Source organism: Erinaceus europaeus, chromosome 8, assembly GCF_950295315.1.
Source record: "Erinaceus europaeus chromosome 8, mEriEur2.1, whole genome shotgun sequence".
Lineage (NCBI taxonomy): Eukaryota > Metazoa > Chordata > Mammalia > Eulipotyphla > Erinaceidae > Erinaceus > Erinaceus europaeus.
Window position 1 is genome coordinate 12,605,370 of NC_080169.1, and position 19,022 is coordinate 12,624,391.

The following is a 19,022-nucleotide window of genomic DNA, read 5'->3' on the forward strand; positions in this document are numbered from 1 at the left end:
ATTCATAGTATCTGTTACTTATGGATATGGGACATATGCCTCTAATTATTAAGAGCTTTGTATTGGAATCATTCATGTCAGGAATTACTTGTCTTCTCTTACTATTCCTGTCTCTCAGTCTCCAGGGATATTTGGCCAATGTCAGAGTAAACAGAGATAATGGGTCAAAAGGCCCCGCAGACAAAAGAAGCCTTATCTGATACCCCAGAACTACTTACCTTGGGGTAAGATCAGGCACTGCAGATCAAACAAAGGATCTGACGTATTCACCAAAACTGGAGATAACAAGTCTACTATTGAGTGGTTTACATACTAGAAGAGATTATTCACATGTTCTCATACTATCTTTATAAGTCTGTACTGGGAGCTGGGTGGTAGCACAGTGGGTTAAGCACACATGATGCAAAGCGCCAAGGGCCGGAGTAAGGATCCTGGTTCAAGCCCTCACTCTGCACCTGCAGGGGGGTCGCTTCACAAGCAGTGAAGCAGGTCTTCAGGTATTTATCTTTCTCTCTCCTTCTCTGTCTTCCCCTCTTCTCTTGATTTCTCTCTGTCCTTTCCAATGACAACAGCTATGACAACAATAGCAACTACAAAAAGTGCAACAACAAGGGCAACAAAATGGGAAAAATGGTCTCCAAGAGCAGTGGATTCATAGTGCAGGCACCAAGCCCCAGCAATAACCCTGGAGGCAGAAAACAAACAAAAAGTTTGTACTAACATAGCTGTATGTGCACATACTCAATAAAAAGACAGATGGAGGCCCACTTACATGATACCCAGGGACCCCCATCTTGAGAGGGACACTGGTATCTGGCACGCCAGGCTCTTCTCTCACCATCGATGGGGTTACAAGGCAATATATTCTACCCTGACTTGCAGTGGAAAACAGGATATATATCTTTCTATCTGACAAAAAAAAATTAGTCCATAGTAATAAAATCCCAGCAATGCCAAAAAGAAAAATTTAAAAAGGGACCTGGGGTCATGTCTTCTGCATCTAATGCCCAGTAGGGAGTCTCCTGCAGCCCATCTTTGTTGGTAACTCCAACTTCTAGAACCCAACCTTCCTCTTTCCACTCTCCTGCACTAAAGACATATCCTTCTGTAGCTTCTTGGAAGGCTGTGTTTAGGAAACAGAGGATGTTTGCTGCTAAGAGCTTCCCTGATTTTAAACGTTGGCCTCTTTGACTTTCTGAAGGTCTTGACTTTGCCCTCGCATCCTCCTACTTGTGACAACTGTGGACATGGGTCTTTCGTCTCAAGGAGTGGTCAGGACTTCTTACCTGAAGAATTCCTATCTCTGTTTGCCCTCTCTTTCTCTCCTCCAAGTTGCTCTTCTCTGGGTTTTCTCAGCTTGTGGGTTTGAGTCCTGAGCCCAGACCCAGGTTCTCCCCATCAAGCTTGTCTGCAGGTGGTGAGGAGTTGATGTGAAGCTTGGAACACACTGTGGGATGGTAGGACTTGACGGTCTGGGCCCAGTGATTCCCCGTCTCTATATCCTGGATCATGCATATTTCCCAGAGAATAACCTTTTCTGGTGCCCAGTCTTCAAGGGACTATCCTGTAAGTTCCCAAACCTGGTCTCCTAGGACCATCATTTCTGGAGAGATGTTGCTGGACCCTCCCGGTATGTAGAAAGGGAAGGTGTCTCTTCCCAGCCTGTCACCCCCAGGAAAGGCTTCAGCTAGCACAGCCCTGGCAGCTCTCTATCTGAACTGAAACCTATTCTATTGGGTGGGAGGATGGAACAGCCTCAACAGTGCTGAGGCGCAGCTCCCCACAGCCGGCCTCGCCCTCAGTAGGTAAGTTTGGTCTCACCCCTCTACCTCCCAGTTTCTATTATGTGGTTATGGTCATCCTCTTTTGAAATTTTGCCTTAATGTAGTTTCAGTGAAGGGATTTTTGCCCAAGAATAAACATCAGGGGGTCGGGCAGCTGTGCAGGGGGTTAAGCACACATGGTGCAAAGCGCAGGGACCTGCTTAAGGATCCCAGTTTGCCACCCCCCACTCCCTGCCTGCAGGGGGGTCATTTCACAAGCAGTGAAGCAGGTCTGTAGGTATCTGTCTTTCTCTCCCCCCCTCTCTCTTCCCTCCTCTCTCGATTTCTCTCTGTCCTATCCAACAGCAACAACAGAAATGACAATAGCAACAAGGGTGACAACAAAGGCAACAAAAATGGGAAAAGTGACCTTCAAGAGCAGTGGATTCATAGTGCAGGCACCAAGCCCCGGTGATAACCCTGAAGAAAAAAAAAAAAAAAAAAAAAAGAATAAAGATTAGATTTGATCCATCCTCTTTGTGTACAGTGGCAGGGACTGAGCCCAGGGCCTCCTGTGTGCAGGGCATGTGCTCTACCAGCTGATCCACCTGCCTGGCCCCTGGACACACCATCTCAACAAGAAGGTCCAGTCATAGAGCATTTATTCACCCCCACCTCTTACCCAGAGGCATACATTTCAAGGTGCCATCAGTGGGTGCCTGAGAGTATGAACAGCTCCAACCCCTAGATATACGGTCCTATTTCCTAGATATGCATATCTAGGATACAGTTTCATTTATAAGTTAGTTTAGTAAGAGACTCACAGTAATAAAATAGAACAGTCATAACAACAGACTGTAAGCAAAAGTTCTATGCATATGAGCACTCTCTCAGAATATTTTATCACAGCTAATATTTTGAGCCCAGTTGACTGTGGGTGACTGAAACCACCAGAGAGGGTGAGACTGCAGATGGGACCTCAGGGAGTGAGAAAAGGGGGGAGACCCTGGGGGGTGGGGGCGGACCTGGATCATCTCACTTTCAGATGGCAGCAAATGGAAAGCAGATTCCTGGCCTTAGTACCTCCCTCACCCGGAAGTCCCAGAATTGCCTGAGAGACTAGCAAATGGCTCACCTAATAGAGCAGTGGTAATGATGCACAAGGGCCCAGGTCTGAGCCCCAGGGCACCATACGGGAGTGGAGTGCCTGCAGAGGGGAAGTTTCAAGAGAAGTCAAGCAGTGCTGTCTTGTCTCTCTCTCTTCTCTCCTCTCCCCTCCTCCTCTCTCTCTCTCTCTCTCTCTCTCTCTCTCTCTCTCTCTCTCTCTCTACCTAAAAAGGAGGAGAAAGGGGAAAGAGAAGGAAGAGGAGGAGGAGGAGGAGGGAAGAGACCTGAGAGACAGCATGGTGATTATGCAAAAGACTGTCATTCCTGAGGCTCTGAGGTCCCAAGCTGAGCAGTACTCCAGCCTCTCTCTCTCTCTCTCTCTCTCTCTCTCTCTCTCTCTCTCTCTCTCCATATATATATTTCCCTCTGTGCCACTCTCATTCAAAATGAAATTTTTTTTTCCCTCCAAGGTTATTGCTGGGGCCCTGGGCAGGCACTATGAATCCATGAATCCACCGCTCCCTTCAGCAATTCCCCCTCCCCCTTTATTTTTTATAAAATAGAGAGAAATTGAGAGGGGAGGGGGAGTTATAGAGGGAGAAAGATAGACACCTGCAGACCTGCTTTGCAGTTTGTGAAGTGACCCCCCTGCAGGATGGGAGCTAGGGCTTCGAACCTAAATTCTTATGTGGGTCCTTGCTTTAAGAACTACCTGTGCTTAACTGGGTGTACCACCCCCAGACTCCCCAATTTTTTTAAAGAAAGAATGGTGGAGGGCACTTGGGAAAGCTGAGTTGCAATGTTATCTTTTTCCCCCTCTCTCTAGAAAGAGAGATGGCCCAGAATAATGAAGCCCAGTGACAAAAGAAATAATGAAAGAAAGAGACTGAGAGAAAGAGAAAGAAAGAAGAAGGGAGAGAGGGAGGAAGGGAGGAAAGGAGAAAGAGAGAAAGCATAGGAAATTAACATGTTCAGCAGGGAAGCAATTACAGAAGCCAGACCTTCCACCTTCTCACCCCACAATGATTCTGGGCCATCCTCCCAGAGGGATAAAGAATAGGGAAACTATCAAGGGAGGGGATGGGATATGGAGCTCTGGGGGTTAGGCATTGTGTGAAAATGCATCCCTCTTATCCTGTAGTCCTGTCAATATTTCCATTTTATAAATAAAAATCTTCTTAAAATTAACTGGGGTCCAGGAGACAGCGTACCCTGTAGCTTGTGCAAAGACACAGGTGAAAGCCCCAGCACCAAGTGGAACCATTATATGTGACCCCAGAAGAGAGTTCATGAATAGTGGAGCAGTGCTATGACCTGCTTATCATCCCATCTATCTGTCTCTTTACCTTCTTATCCTTCTCTGTGTCTCTCTTGTCTGGAGTTGAAAGGGAAAAAAGAGAAGAAAATAAAGCCCACTGGGAGCAGTAGAATCATGCAGGCTCATGACCCTAGCAGGCAAAAATAGATAAACAAATAAAAAATAAAGCTGCACTTGGATGTGGGTGGCAGGGGTCAGCGGGGGCCACCGGCCTGCTGACTGCAACAAAGGCAGAGGCCCAGAAGCAGAAAGAACAGCCATGGGTTTCCAGGACCCTGACAGCAGGCAGGCTGAGAGGCTCACTGAGTGCCAAGCTTGGGCTTGGGCCAGCTGCTCTCCTTCTGCCTGCTGTGTATGCTAGGCTTCCTTAGCCTGCATTTTCTGTCTAGGAAATGAGCTGACAAGAGCTGCCCAGCCCTGAGTCAGTCCACAGGCATGACATGCAAAGGTCTGTTTTTGTCCCCCATGCCCAGGAACTGGAGGAAGCCTACCAGGATGCGGCTAGCAACGTGCTGGTAGCCATCTGCAGACATTCGTGGCAGGTGGTGGCACAGCAGTTGGAGATTAAACTCCTGGGAGGTGTCTTTCCACACCGCAGCTTCATCTATGTCATGGGTGTCTTGACCTCTAACGGTAGGTGCTTCCCCTGCGATCTCAGCTCAGAAGCACTCTGGGAACCCTGTCTGAGCCCAAGCCCAGTGTCAGGACTCAGTCTTGTGGGGGGTGAGGGGAAGCCAACACCCCTTGAGTCACTCATCCATCACTCTGAGCACTGTCGATGCTACCCAACTGGGGAGGTTCTGGGCCACCTCACTGAGCAGCCAGGAGGGCTTCTTGGAGGAAGCTGCCAAGCCTGGAAGAGTTTGAAGAGGAGTTTGAAAAGGGAATGGTGTACAGGTCTTAAAGTTTTTTTTTTTGTTTGTTTGTTTGTTTTTATCTGGGGAGGTCAGTTGGCTGAGTGTGAGGGGGGCTGGAGGCCATGAGAGGAGCAGATGTGGCCACAACTGCTCTCTGTAAGATAGTCTGGCCTGGAAAGACGTCTCAGAGACGTCTCAAAGTTTGTATCCAAAAGGCTTGGAGGAAAGAGGTCCCAGCTTGTCTTGACTGTGCACGCCCTGTCCCAGAATGCCAGGCTGGGTGGCAGTCCCTCTGTTCCCAGAGTGAATTCATAGCCCTGCCCCCACCCCTGCCCCCAGAATTACCCCGAAAGCAGCCCTCCCCACTCTGAGGCTGGATTTCCAGAGTCCCTCCCAAGGTTTCCCTTCTCAACAAGCACTTCCTCATCCCACCCCATCCTCTCTCTATCTCGGTCCCCCCTTTTCCCATCCCAGAGAGGGCCCAAGGAGCCAGGCTAGAAGGATGATTCTTTGACCACTGCTGACCTACCCACCAGAGGCTACACAGCAAAGGCAACAAGGCCACAAGGCCAGCCCAGCCCCCAGCCTCTTCTGAGCTCACTCTTCCCACACACAGCAGAGACAAGCAAGAGTGGAGTCCAGGGGCAGGGAGACGGGGCCCCGTGGTCCAGCCCTGCCTACCTAGAACTGAGGCCTGGAAGCCAGTGACAACTCCTCCCCTTCCTCCACAGAGAAAATTCTCAACAAGGAAGCCAAGAAGTGCTGGGAGGAGAAAGTGGCCCAGGTAGGGAGACAGCCTGGTCACCTAGACCAATGAGGGGAGTCATGGGGGGAACAGCAAACCATGGTGAACAGGTAGGTACCTGCTGAGTCTTGGGCAGTGGCATGAGGGGATGGGAGGGAAGAAAGGGGGGAAGGGATTCCCCATTTTACAAATAAACAGATAGGTTTGGGGAAGCTAGGGAACTTGACTACCGTCTGGGGAGAGGATCCCATAGGGACATTGGGTCTCGAACCTTGGTCTCTAGACACCTCCAGAGAGCTAGTATCTGCCACGTGCAAGTCCCTTCACACCCGTCTGGGAACTGACTGGGCCCAACATGAGGAGCCAAGAAGGGTGAAGGAATCAGAACCGGGACTCAGGACAAGAGAAGAGAAGGTTGGATGGGTGGGAGGACAGCCATGCGGGGAGAGGGCTCAAGACATCCGGGGCCACCTCTGGCTACACACCCAAATGAGAGGTTTCCTAGGAGAAGAGGCCTGGTAGAGCTGGGTTCCAATTCAGATTTAACCAGTCACAGCCCTATGCTTTGGAGTGACCTGCTGGGTCTGTGCTTCCGTCCCTCATCTGTCACATGAGGATGAAAGCAGCTCAAATGTTGGTTTTGAAGATTATAGGAAAACGTCCATATGAAGCAGTTGGCACAGTGCCCAACACAGAGAAAACTCCACGAAATGGAGGTTATTGGCAGCCTATAGAAGCAGAAGGGAGCTGAGCTGGGTCATAGCACACCCAGTTGAGCACACACCTAACAATGTGCAGGGACCTGGGTTCAAGCCCCCTATCCCCACTTGCAGGGGGGGAGCTTCACAAGCAGTGAAGCAGTGCTCACGGTGTCTCCCTTTCTCTTTCTCTCTCCCCCCCATCTATCTATCTATCTATCTACCTCTCCCCTTCTCAATTTCTCCCTGTTATATCAAATGAAAGAGGGAATAAAGAAATAAAGGGAAAAAGAAAGAAGAGAAAGCAGCAGAAGGGACACAGACTAGTCACTAAAGGGCATCTAGTATAAGACCAGCAGAGCAGCAGCACAGGAAATAATAGCAAAATGAGACAGAAAATCACTAAGGATATACAAAACTTGAACAACATAATTAACCGAATTGATCTAATTGACATTCCTTTCAAACACAAAGAGGACATTCTCCAAGACAGATCATTTGCTGGACCATACATCAGGTTTCAATAAATTTAAAAGGACTGAAGTCAAACAGTACATTATCTGAACAGGACATAAATTAGAAATCAATATCAAAAATAGATCTGGAAAAATGCCATGTATCGGAAATTAGGCAACACAGTTCTAAATAACCCATATGGGTGAAAGAAGAAATCAGAGGGGAAATCAGAAAATATTCTGAACTGAATGATAATGAAAATACAACATATGGAAATTTTGTAGGAAGACAAAAAAACGCTTCAAAGGACATTTGTGGTGTTAATGTTTGTCTTAGAAAAGAAGGATGTGTAAAACCTACTATCTGAATCTCCATTTGAAGAAGCTGTGGACAAACACAGATTAAGCACAAAGGTGGGAGAAAAGGGAAGAAATCATAAAAACTACAGGAAAACTTAAGGAAAAAATTAAAGGGATGAGGGATTAATTGGAAAATGTAAATGATAAATAAAAACCAAAGTAGATTATTCAGAAAGATTAATAAAATGTTAACCTCCACAATACAATGCAATACAACGATGTAGGTTCCATGATACAACACAACCAAATAAAAACTATGGACTACTTTGGGGCTTGGAGATAGCTCAGCATATAAAGTACACACTTTACTACTCACAAAGCCCTGGGCTTAAGCCCTGGTACCACATAGAAGCATCATACACAGCAGCAAAAGGATTCCATGGATGATGAAGTGGTGGTTTGATGTCTACCTCTCTCTCTCTCTCTCTCCGTGTGTGTGTGTGTGTGTGTGTGTGTGTGTGTGTGTGTGTGTGTGTGTGTGTGTGTGTTTAAGAATTAAAATCTAAAAATAAAAAAATGGAATAGAAGGAGAAATGGTAGCCAGGAGCAGTGAATTCCTCCTGCAGGCATCAAGTCCCACAATAACCCTGATGGCAATAAAAATATAAGATTAAATAATAATAATAATGATAATAAGGAAAGAGTTGGCCAGGCGGCTCACACAGATGATTCTTTTTTTATTATTATTTAAGAAAGGAGACATTAACCAAACCATAGAATAAGAGGGGTACAATTCCTCACAATTCCCATAACCCGATCTCCATATCCCATCCCCTCCCCTGATAGCCTTCCCATTCTCTCTCTTTACTGTGTGCAAGCAGTAAATTTCAAACCCCCAGCCACCACATGGGAACACTGCACAAAAGGGAAGCATCATGTGGAGCAATGCTGTGCTGTCTCTCTCTGTGACCACCTACAGCAGTGGAATCATGCCAGTATGCAGCCCTAGTGACAACCCTAGTGGCAAAAATAACAATCCCTTGAAGGAAAAGGAAAGACATGAATGACCCATATGCAAAGAAGCAACAGTCAATGTTTAGATGCTCAGAGAGGCCTCAGTGTAAGCCCAGTGAACTCCCACCCGCAGAGAAGAGCACAGCTAAATGTCAGCCTGGGTGTGGGGAGGCCGGGACCTCGTGACTGCTGGGGAGCCGCTTGAATGGCCCAGCCTCTTTGGAAAACTGACATTTCCTTATCAGTTTCACAAAATGCTCAGCGATTTCACTTTCAGCTGCTTTCCCCAGAGACGTCAGCTTAGACACACAAGCAGGTACAGAGCAGCTCTATCCACAATAGTCTCAGACAGGGAACAACTTGTGCCTGGCACAAGAGAGAACCCTCGGGAGATCCATAACTAGTCATGTCAGCAGCCACCTGAGAGTTAGAGAAAGGATAGCAAGTTAACCAAAGCTGAAGAAATGAAATCAGAATTCTGGGGGTCAGGCTGTGGCGCACCTGGTTAAGCGCACACATTATAGTGCACAAGGTCCTAGGTTCAAGCCCCTGTCCCCACCTGCAGGTGTCTCTCAGTCTCTTTCCCTCTCTATCTTTTCCTCCCCTCTCAATTTCTCTGTTTCTATCCAATAACGTATATATACATATATCATTTATATATAAATATACATTATTTTTATATTTTATACATATATTTTTTTTTTACCAAGGTACTGATCAGCTCTGGCTTATGGTGGTGCAGGGGACTTAACCTGGGACTTTAGAGCCTCAAGCATGAAAGTCTCTTTGTATAACCATTATGCTATCTACCCCCACACTAAATAATTTTTTTTAATTTCTTTATTGGGGAATTAATGTTTTACATTCGACAGTAAATACAATGCTTTGTACATGCATAACATTTCTCAGTTTTCCACATAACAATACAACCCCCACTAGGTCCTCTGTCATCCTTTTTAAACCTATATTCTTCCCCCAACCCACCCCAGAGTCTTTTACTTTGGTGCAGTATGGCAGTTCCAGTTCAGATTCTACTTGTGTTTTCTCTTCTGATCTTGTTTTTCAACTCCACCTGAGAGTGAGGTCATACCATATTCATCCTTCTGTTTCTGACAATAAAAATATTTTTAGCTAGAATTCTGAGCACCAGCAGTTGGCTCACCCACTAGAGTGCTCACTTTGCCTTGCAGAGAGACCCAGCCACCACACAGGAGCACCTGCCTGGTGGTAGAACTGTGCTGTGTTGTCTCTCCTTCTTTCTCTCCCTCTCTGTCTCTCACCATCTATCAAAAGAAAAAAAAAAATCTACCAGGAATGGAGGAATCCTGCCAGTCACTCCCCAGTGATAACCCTGGCGGTGGGAAGAAAAAGTTGAATTTGATAAATATAATAACACAGATGACTCTGAGACTCAAATACAGCAGGCAAAAGTCCAATCGTAGGGAATTTTAGAAATAACAAAACTGATCTCTTAGCAATACATCAAAACCATTTGTGTAGTGATGGAGATTACTTAGGATAGAACACAAGAGAGTTTTCCAGATGGTCGGAATTATGTAGCTCTATATAGTTGTCAAAATTCATGGCACTGGACAGTAAAGATCTGTACCTTTCACTGTTCGTAAACATACCCCAAAATACATTGAAAAGTTTAAACTTTGTAAACAGCTATGTTTCGAAATTTAGAATTTTCAGATTCTTTTAAGTAATGTGTCATATTCGTTATATAGTCTGTGAACACCTGTAGCAAGGTCTGGACCAAATGCAAAATCAGATATTATTATCTGGGGCCAGGAGAGAGCTCACCCAGTAGACCACACACTTTGCCACACACAAAAACCGGGGTTCAAGTCCCTGGCACCATAATGGAGCACTACGCACAACACAGGAGTAAGCTGAATATTAACTGGGTCTGTTTGGGTCAGTGTTTGCCTATACATGTATGGGTAAGAAACAGTGGTTCTGGGAGCCTGGCGGCAGCAGCGGGTTAAACACACATGGCGCAAAGCTGCAAGGACCAGCGTAAGGATTCTGGTTCGAGCCCCCGGCTCCCCACCTGCAGGCGGTGAAGCAGGTCTGCAGATGTCTGTCTTTCTCTTCCCCTCACTGTCTTTCCCCTCCTATCTCCATTTCTCTCTGTCCTAGCCAACAACAATGACATCAATAACAATAACTACAACAATAAAACAAGGGCAACAAAAGGAAATAAATAAATATATAAAAAAAAAAACAGTGGTTCTGCCTTTACCCTCCCCACCCCCAGGATCTTGCAAAAAGAACAATAAGAGTGTGTTTACTGACTGAAAGGCTCCTCTAAATTGTGCTGAAGTTTGGGGAGAAAATTTATCTTCAGAAGGCGCAAACCTCCCCATCCTACAGGGGGCGCTCTAAGTGCAACATGAGTCCATCAAGGCTGCTCTCAAAGGCAGGCATAGCTATGTATTGCTTCCGTAGGATTTGTTCCTACAAATGAACTCACTTGAGGAAATGTAGGCAAGTCTTGAATTTTAACTGATAGGTCAAACTCACCCCCCCCCCCCGCATGTGTGTGCGTGCGCAAGCGCGCGCACACACACACACACACACACAGATCCACACACAAATAGTACAGATACTAACTACAGAATCAGTCTCTAAGGACTAGAAATTAAGGGACTATGCCCTTAAAGATTGAGTCTAAGTGGAGGGAGATGCATAATGGTTATGCAAACACATTGTCGTTCTCATGCCAGAGGCTCCTAGGCCCAGATTCAGCAGTTTACACCAACCACCATAAGCCAGATCTGAGCAGGGCTCTGGTAAAAAAAAAAAAAGACAACTAACTAGTTTTTAATTTTTAAAAAAAAAAAAAGCTATGGAGGAAGGAAGGAATGGAGGGCGGAGGGAGGAAGGGAAAAGAAAAGAAAAATGACTAGACTATAATTAGTATCTGTATCATGTGTGGTTCACTAAATAAGTTGTTTATCTCGAAGGATTTGACAGTAAGTGGGGCAAAAAAAATTTTTTTCTATCAAGGTAACAGATTTTGCTAAATGGACTTCTTAAAATGTTATTTTTGTTATTATTTGATAGGACAGAGAAACTAAGAGGGAAATAAGAGAAGGGGCTGGGTGGTGGTGCACCTGGTTGAGTGTGTATGTTACAGAGCACAAGGACCCAGGTTCAAGCCCCCAGTCCCCACTTGCAAGGGAAAAGCTTTGTGAGTGGTGAAGCAGAACTGCAAGTGTCTTTCTGTCTCTCTCTCTTATCTCTCCCTTCCCTCTTGATTTCTGTCTCTATTCAATGAATAAAGTTAATGAAAATGATAAAATCTATTTATATATATTTAAAAAGAGAGAGACAATTACAGCATTGTTTCACCACTAGTCATTCAAACCCCTCCTGCAGGTGGGGACAGAGGGCTTGAACCCAGGTCCTGGAGCACTGTAGTGTGTGCTCAACCAGATTCACTACTATTTTTTTTTCTTTTAAGGTGTTTGTGTTTAGGATTGTATTTATAAGAGGTGTGTCCACCCTTTCTAAGAACCTTGAAGTAATTGAACTGTGGACACTGGGAATGCCAGATATGGGGCAGTCCTGTGATCATCATCATAAAAACATGTGGCATCAGACAGAACCCTTAGGACTTTATTTTTGAAAGATTTATTTCACCTCTCATTCATTCATTCAAAAAAAAATGAGTGGGAGATAAAATACTAAGTAGAGTGCATGCCTTGTGGTACACATGGCCCTGGGTTTGATCCCCAATACCATGTAGGAGCACTGTGCATGGTACCAGGGGAGTTCCATGAATGGTGGAACAGTGATGTGTGTGTGTGTGTGTGTGTGTGTGTGTGTGTGTGTGTGTGTGTGTGTGTGTGTTTCCCTCTCTATCTCTCTCACTCTCCCCTCAGATTAAAAAAAAAATTGAGAAAATTGACCTGGAAGGTGACATAGCAGTGTTACGGCCCTTGCACAAGGTCCTTGCAACACACACACACACGCACTCGATACCTGCAGACACTGTTCTAGATGGAGTACAAACAGCTCTCTTGACACCCACAGTGTGGACCACCTTTTGCCCAGGCGCCCGGAGTTCCTGATGTCTGAACCCCTAGCCAGGGGGTGGAGGGAGGCATAGTCATGCTTTCTCTTTCCAGCCTCCCCTTGATTTTCAGGGAAGGGGGTCTTGGAGATTAAACTTCTTTGTCCCTGGGGTAGGGCCAGAGGCCACAGGTGGAACAGTGACACCAGGACAGTGGAAACAGGTTCCTATTGGCCATAATGGGCAGAGCAGGCATGGACCTCAGCCTTGAGGGAGAGGAAACACCTTGTTCCATGTCCTTCCTTCTGTTAACAGATGGTCTGCAAGTCAACTCATTTCCTGAATGAGAAGGAGTGGTCCAAGGAACTGCTGTGTATGCTCACCAAGCCCAACCGGACACACCAGGAACAGTCCCCAGAGAAGGTAGGCATGCCCTGCCTCCCCCTGGGCTGGCTTAGAAAGACACCCCAAAAGAACACACACCAAGCAGCCCCCTGACCCACCACCAGAAGCTGTCAGCAACACCAACACCAAACCTGGGGCCCTTAGTGAGAAACTGGGGGTGGGGTGGGGTCACTGACGGAAACAGAGGGCTGGGGTCTGGGAGCATGACTTCAAGCCACGCCCAGGAAGCTCAAACATCAGGGGGGCCTTTGGGGCCCCAAAAGAGGGCAGTCTAGGAGAATGGGGACAGCAGACCATCTGGGAAATGAGAATGGACAGAAACGGTCGACTCAGACAGGAAGCTGACCTCCCCACCACCATCCACAGGCCTTCCTGTTCATCTTCTATGGGTTGATGCTTCAAGCAGAGAAGAGCAGCACTACGGTCCGAACACACTTGAAGACCCTCTTAGAGACATCCCACCAGTGGGCCAGACAGAGGGAGGTGAGGAAAACAGCTCCCAGGAGACCAGGCACTGATAGACCAAGGTGCCTGCTCACACTTGACCCTGACCCTGACCTGTTCACACACTGACCCCTGACCTTGCTCATATTCTGCCCCCTGACCTTGCTCACACTCTGACCCCTCACCCTGCTCACACTCTGACCCCTAACCCTGCTCACACTCTGACCCCTAACCCTGCTCATACTCTAACCGCTGACCCTGCTCACACTCTGACCCCTGACCCTGCTCACACTCTGACCCCTCACCCTGCTCATGCTCTGACCCCCTAACCCTGCTCATACTCTAACCGCTGACCCTGCTCACACTCTGACCCCTGACCCTGCTCACACTCTGACCCCTGACCCTGCTCACACTCTGACCCTGACCCTACACACACTCTGACCTTGAGACATCACAGGGTCCCCTCCCTTTCCCATATCCTGGTCTTCTTCCTTGAATCCACAGCTGTTTCCTGCACCCTCATCTCTGCCTCTACATAGATCTGCTTTGAGCTGGTGTTGGGGGTGGGTGGGGGTTATGTGCCTCCAGGCAGTCATCTCTCCCTCCTGCCCCCAGAGGAGCAGCTGGGGTTGAGTGCAGAGCTACAGACCCTATGGAGTCAGGGTGGGAGGGAAGTAAGTGCCTGTCAGCTCAGATGAGCCCTCTACCGTCCTGGGCCTCAGCTTCCACAGGTGAGGAGCCAGGTCTGATCTTCTTGTCCCTCCCATAGGGCATAGCTCTCACCATGGGGCTGGCTGCAGCCTGCCATCTGGACCACGTCTGGGCCGTCCTGGACCAGTTTGGCCGGAGCAAGCCCATCAAGTGGAGCCTCCACAGCTACTCCCCAAAGGTATTGACTGGGAGATTGTCAGGGACTCAGCAAGGGACCACAGCCTCCAGACCCCACCTTCCATGAGTGCTGGGTCCTCCAAGTCAGGATTCACAGACAACACAGGCTCTGAACCGCACACCCAGACCTCCAGTCCCACCTCATACCCCTGTTCCTCAGTTTCCTCCCTTGAGTCATAATCCTACCCTCCAACCCCCATTATGAGGGCTGAAGACACTGGCACTGAGAGGCACTGGCCCACTGCGTGACATCTGCAGTGTGGATGTGGCTGGGTTTTGTTTGTTGTTGTTATTTAATTTTAAATATGTATGTATTTATTCCCTTTTGTTGCCCTTGTTTTTATTGTTGTAGTTATTTTTTATATTTGTTTATTTTCCCTTTTGTTGCCCTTGTTTTTTATTGTTGTTGTAGTTATTGCCATTGTTGATGTTGTCTTTGTTGGATAGGACAGAGAGAAATGGAGAGAGGAGGGGAAGACAGGGGAAGAGAAAGATAGACACCTGCAGACCTGCTTCACCACTTGTGGAGCGACTCCCCTGCAGGTGGGAGCGAGTCAGGGACTTGAACGGGGATCCTTACACCGGCCCTTGCACTTTGTGCCACCTGCACTTAACCCGCTGTGCTACCACCTGACTCCCCTGTGGCTGGGTTTTATGAATGACTCTTTGGTCATGTGCCACATCTGAGACCTAAGACCAGGGCCAGAGACCCCCATTCTCTTGGTCTCACCTGGAGTCAGGTCCCAGCTGTCCCATCACTGACTGTCTAGGGGGAGGTATGACCCTCCTAGGGCCCCCCTTTGGCCCCAAGGCAGGGGCCATGGGAAGGAGGTGGGCCTTAGACTCTGGGGAAGGGGATACCCCATGGTTGAACAGGATGAGGAAGATGAGGGGCTTAGAGATAGAGCCACATACTCTCCGTGCACCCCAAGTGACCACCAAGGCTAACCGTAAGCACCACCACCTCCACATACACATACACAAACACACCAGAGCCAACTCCACTCCCAGTGCTCTCCTGAGGCCTGCCAACCCCCCCACCCCAAAACACCCTGCCTCCAGCACCTGGGTGGGGTGCCTCCCATCCCACCACTTCTCTGACTGGCGTTCTGTGTCTGTCTCTGCCCTGCCTGCAGATACCAGGGGACGTGCGATGGAAATGGGCCAGCAGCACCATCCTCCTCGCCTACGGCCAGATGGCAGCCAAGGCCAAGACCCGAATCCTCCCCTGGGTGGACAACATCCTATCAAGGATGATCTTCTACTTCCACTACAGCTCCTGGGTATGGCACCAGAGGGTGCACTGGGCCCTGCCAGCACAAGGAGGGATTCCGGGACCTACCAGGGTCTGGGATCACCCCACCTTTCCACCTTCCACTCCCACCCTACAGTCATGAAGAGCAGATTAGTCTCCTTCCTCAGTTGTGTGTGCAGACCCTAGGTGACCACACACACACACACACACACACACACACACACACACACACCCTCACCCTCTGAGGGCAGTCCCCTGATTCTGCCAGCACAAGGAGGGAGTGGGCAGTCTGGGGGAGTTTACTACATACCATGACCTGCAGGAGGAGTGGGAGGCACACACAGAGAAAAGCAGGACATCACTGGGCTTTCTTTCTTTTGGCTGATCCGGGTTTCACCACTCCAGGTTGACTTTTTCAGATAGAAAAGACAGACAGCACAACACTGAAGCTTCTTCCAGTGCAGGGAGAGCTGACCTTGAATGGGAACTACCCTAGTGAGCTAGCTTGCTGACCCTCATTGATGGGCTTTTTCCAATCACCCCCTGATGTTCTAGGACCATCCCTATGTTCACAGCTCTTTAGTGAGACTTTTTTTGTTAGTGATTCAACAGTGTTTTTGCAAACATATTACGAATCCAGGGGTATTGTTTCACACCCTCAACAGAAGTCCCAGGTACTTTTCCCTCCTTCTACCCTGTTCCCCACCATAGTTTTCAGAATCTGAGAGACAGTTGGATTACCATTTTCTTTGCAAGTTTGTTTGCTTTACTCAGCTATATTCCACATGTGAGCAAAACCATCTGGAAGGCAATCCTCACCCCTTTCCCTCCCAAGCGTAATCACCTCCAGTTCCATCAGGTTATCCCAAACAACAGAATCTCATCTTTTGTTTGTTTGCTTGCTTGCTTGCTTGTTTTTATTACAGAGTCACATCCCATAGAGTACATATCTCATAACTGCTTTAGCCAGTCATCGGTTGATGGGCATGTAGGCTGCTTCCACTCTTTGGCTGTTGTGAATGATGCAGCTGTGAACATAGGGGTGCACATGTCCCCTTGAATTAGTGTACTCACATCCTTTGGGATAGACGTGGAAAGACATTAGGATCCAGCATACATCCAGAGAACATGTTCATGGTTTTTAAAAGAAGTCTTATGGGCTCATTGTATCTCTAAGATCCCAGGGAGAGATCATGTGAGAGTGGCCTCACCCTGGTGTGACTGTGACCCTCACACTCTACCTCTCCTTTCTACTCCTTGGTCTGGTCCCCTGACCGGTTCCCCTGCCACGTGCCCTGACCTGCCCCTGTGCCAGGATGAGACCCTGAAGCAGAGCTTCCTCACGGCAGTCCTCATGCTCGTGGGTGCCATCAGTCGCAACGAGGGTGCCCACAGCTACGAGTTCTCACAGATCCCCGAGCTGCTTGACTGCCTGATAGTGAGTACGGGAGCCAAGGCGGGGCTCCCCTGGCATGTGCATGAGAGACACCTCGGGGATGAGCCTGGCACTATCACCCAGAATGCAGCCCCACACCCCCACTCGACTCAAAGACAGCAGCCTTGATTTGCCCAGGTACAGGCACCTCACAGGTCACGTAGCCACGGCCGAGGTCCTGCAAAGCCAACATCACCCATGCTGACCTAGTTCAAGGCAGCTGTTGCTAGAACTTTGGGCCCCCTGGGAGCCCTGTGAGTTGTGGAGGAAATGCATGGATGACATGACTGTAACAGTTATGGCAACAAACTCAGAGCAAAGACTGGCTAAATAGCTCACTGGGTAGTGCACCTGCTGTGTCGGGTATGACCCAGTCTCTGCCACAGTAAAAGAAGCTTCATTGCTGTTATGTGTCTTTCCCTCTCTTCCTTCTCTATTTCTTTCTCTTCCTCCTCCTCCTCCTCCTCCTTCTTTTTCCTCTCTCTCTCTCTCTATCTCTCTCTCTCTCTCTCCTCCAGGGTTATCACTAGAGCTCAGTGCTGGCACTAGGAATCCACTGCTCCCGGAGGCCATTTTTTCCATTTTTAATTGGATAAGACAGAGAGAAATTAAGAGAGGAGGGGGAGATAGAGAGGGAGCGAGAAAGATAAGACACCTGCAGACCTGCTTCACCACTTGCAAAGTGATCCCCCCGGAGGTGGGGAGCTGGGGGTTCAAACCAGGATCTTTACGGGTATCCTTGCACTTTATACTATGTGTGCTTAACCCAGTGTGCTACCACCCAGCCTCCTGTTTCTTCTCTTTCTATCTCAAAAAAAATGTGGGGAGGTAGCGACCTGGTTGAGTACACATGTTACAATGTGCAAGGACCTGGGTTCGAGCTCCCGCTCCCCACCTGCATGGGGGTGAAGCTTCACAAATGGTGAATCAGGGCTGTGGGTGTCTCTCTGTCTCTCTCTCCCTGTCTGTCTCTCCTTCCCTTCTTGAGTTCAGGCTGTCTCTATCCAAAAATAACAATAATAAAAAAATAATAAAATTAAAAAGGTAACAAGCAAAGTCTGCTGTAAACAGTGAAACATAAGTAATGATCCAAAATATCTCTATAAAAAAAAAAAAACTTTTTCTCAGAGTTTCCCAAAGTCATGAAGCTAGCACAAGGGTAACCAGAATAGGACCTTCCCAATTCTTAAATCTACGCTCAGTATTACTCAGGTCACAGTGCCCCTCCCAGATGGACATGAAGCTAGAGCTCTAAACCTGTGGGGTCATAGGGAACACCTGGTGTCAAGGGCCAGGCAGTGGCATACCTGGTTAAGGGCTCACATTACAGTGTGTAAGGAGCCAGGTTCAAACCCTTGGTCTCCACCTGCAGGGAGAAAGCTTCATAAGCAGTGAAGCTTATGGGTGTCTCTCTGACTCTTTCCCTATCTCCTCCTGCCTTCTCAATTTCTCTCTGTCTCTATCCAATAATAAATAAATTAAGATTACCAAAATTAAAAAAAAAACACCTGGTATCAGAAGTGGGCTAGGATGCAGGGAGGTGAGGGGAGAGCTTAGCCTATTAGAGCACCAACCTGCATTGCCCAAGACCCCATAAACTACAAGTTCAGTCCTTAGCATTGCCTTGGCCCAAAGCTCAGTTCTTCTTCTAGCGTTTGCCCTTCTTCCGTAGCCAGTCAACAGCGTCAGGTTGAGCCTGATGTAAAGTTTCAAGACCTCCTTTGAATCTGGAGAGGTGGCAGTCGTTGACAAAGCTCAGTAGTGCTCTGGCTCTCTCTCTTTCCCTTTCTCTCTCTCTCTTTCCCTCCCACCCTCCCTCTTTCCATTCTTTCCCCTCTTATTCTTACTCTCTTTCTCATAATAAATAAAGTTTTAAAAAAAGTGGTAGCAAACAGCTCACCAGGGGAGTGGACCTGCTTTACCATGTGTGCAACCCAGGTTCCAGCCTAACCCACCAAACTGAATGAGGCTCAGGAGCTGAAGGCTCTCTCTCTCTCTCTCTCTCTCTCTCTCCCTCCCTCTCTCCCTCTCTCCCTCTCCCTCTCTTTCTCTCTCTCTCTCTCCCTCTCTTTCTCTCTCTCTCCCTCTCTCTCTCTCTCTTTCTGTGTGTGTGTGTGTGTGTGTGTGTGTGTGTGTGTGTTTCTCTCTTGCTACACATACACATACATATGTCAGCCCGGGAAGCACTGGGTGGGAAAGCACACCCAGTTAAGCATACATAGTACTAAGTACAAGGACCAACACAAGGATCCCGGTTCAAGCCCCCAGGCTCCCACCTGCAGGGGGATCATTTCTCAGTTGGTGAAGCAGGTCT

At 48.0% G+C, this 19,022-nt stretch overlaps 1 protein-coding gene and 1 long non-coding RNA gene across 3 annotated transcripts in view; both read left to right on the top strand.

The window, feature by feature from the left end:
- The window catches only part of LOC132539866 (uncharacterized), a 490,646-nt gene that overhangs the window by 60,723 nt on the left and 410,901 nt on the right, over positions 1-19,022 (top strand). The window lies entirely within an intron of this gene.
- LOC103124586 (maestro heat-like repeat family member 5) overlaps positions 1-19,022 on the top strand; it is a 75,290-nt gene that overhangs the window by 16,498 nt on the left and 39,770 nt on the right. For both annotated transcript variants that reach the window (XM_060195916.1, XM_060195917.1), the window contains exons 5-11: positions 4,662-4,821; positions 5,777-5,829; positions 12,597-12,704; positions 13,053-13,169; positions 13,900-14,019; positions 15,155-15,301; positions 16,589-16,711. In XM_060195916.1, the coding sequence (XP_060051899.1) occupies positions 4,662-4,821; positions 5,777-5,829; positions 12,597-12,704; positions 13,053-13,169; positions 13,900-14,019; positions 15,155-15,301; positions 16,589-16,711 (828 nt within the window). The remainder of the gene's footprint in view (positions 1-4,661; positions 4,822-5,776; positions 5,830-12,596; positions 12,705-13,052; positions 13,170-13,899; positions 14,020-15,154; positions 15,302-16,588; positions 16,712-19,022) is intronic.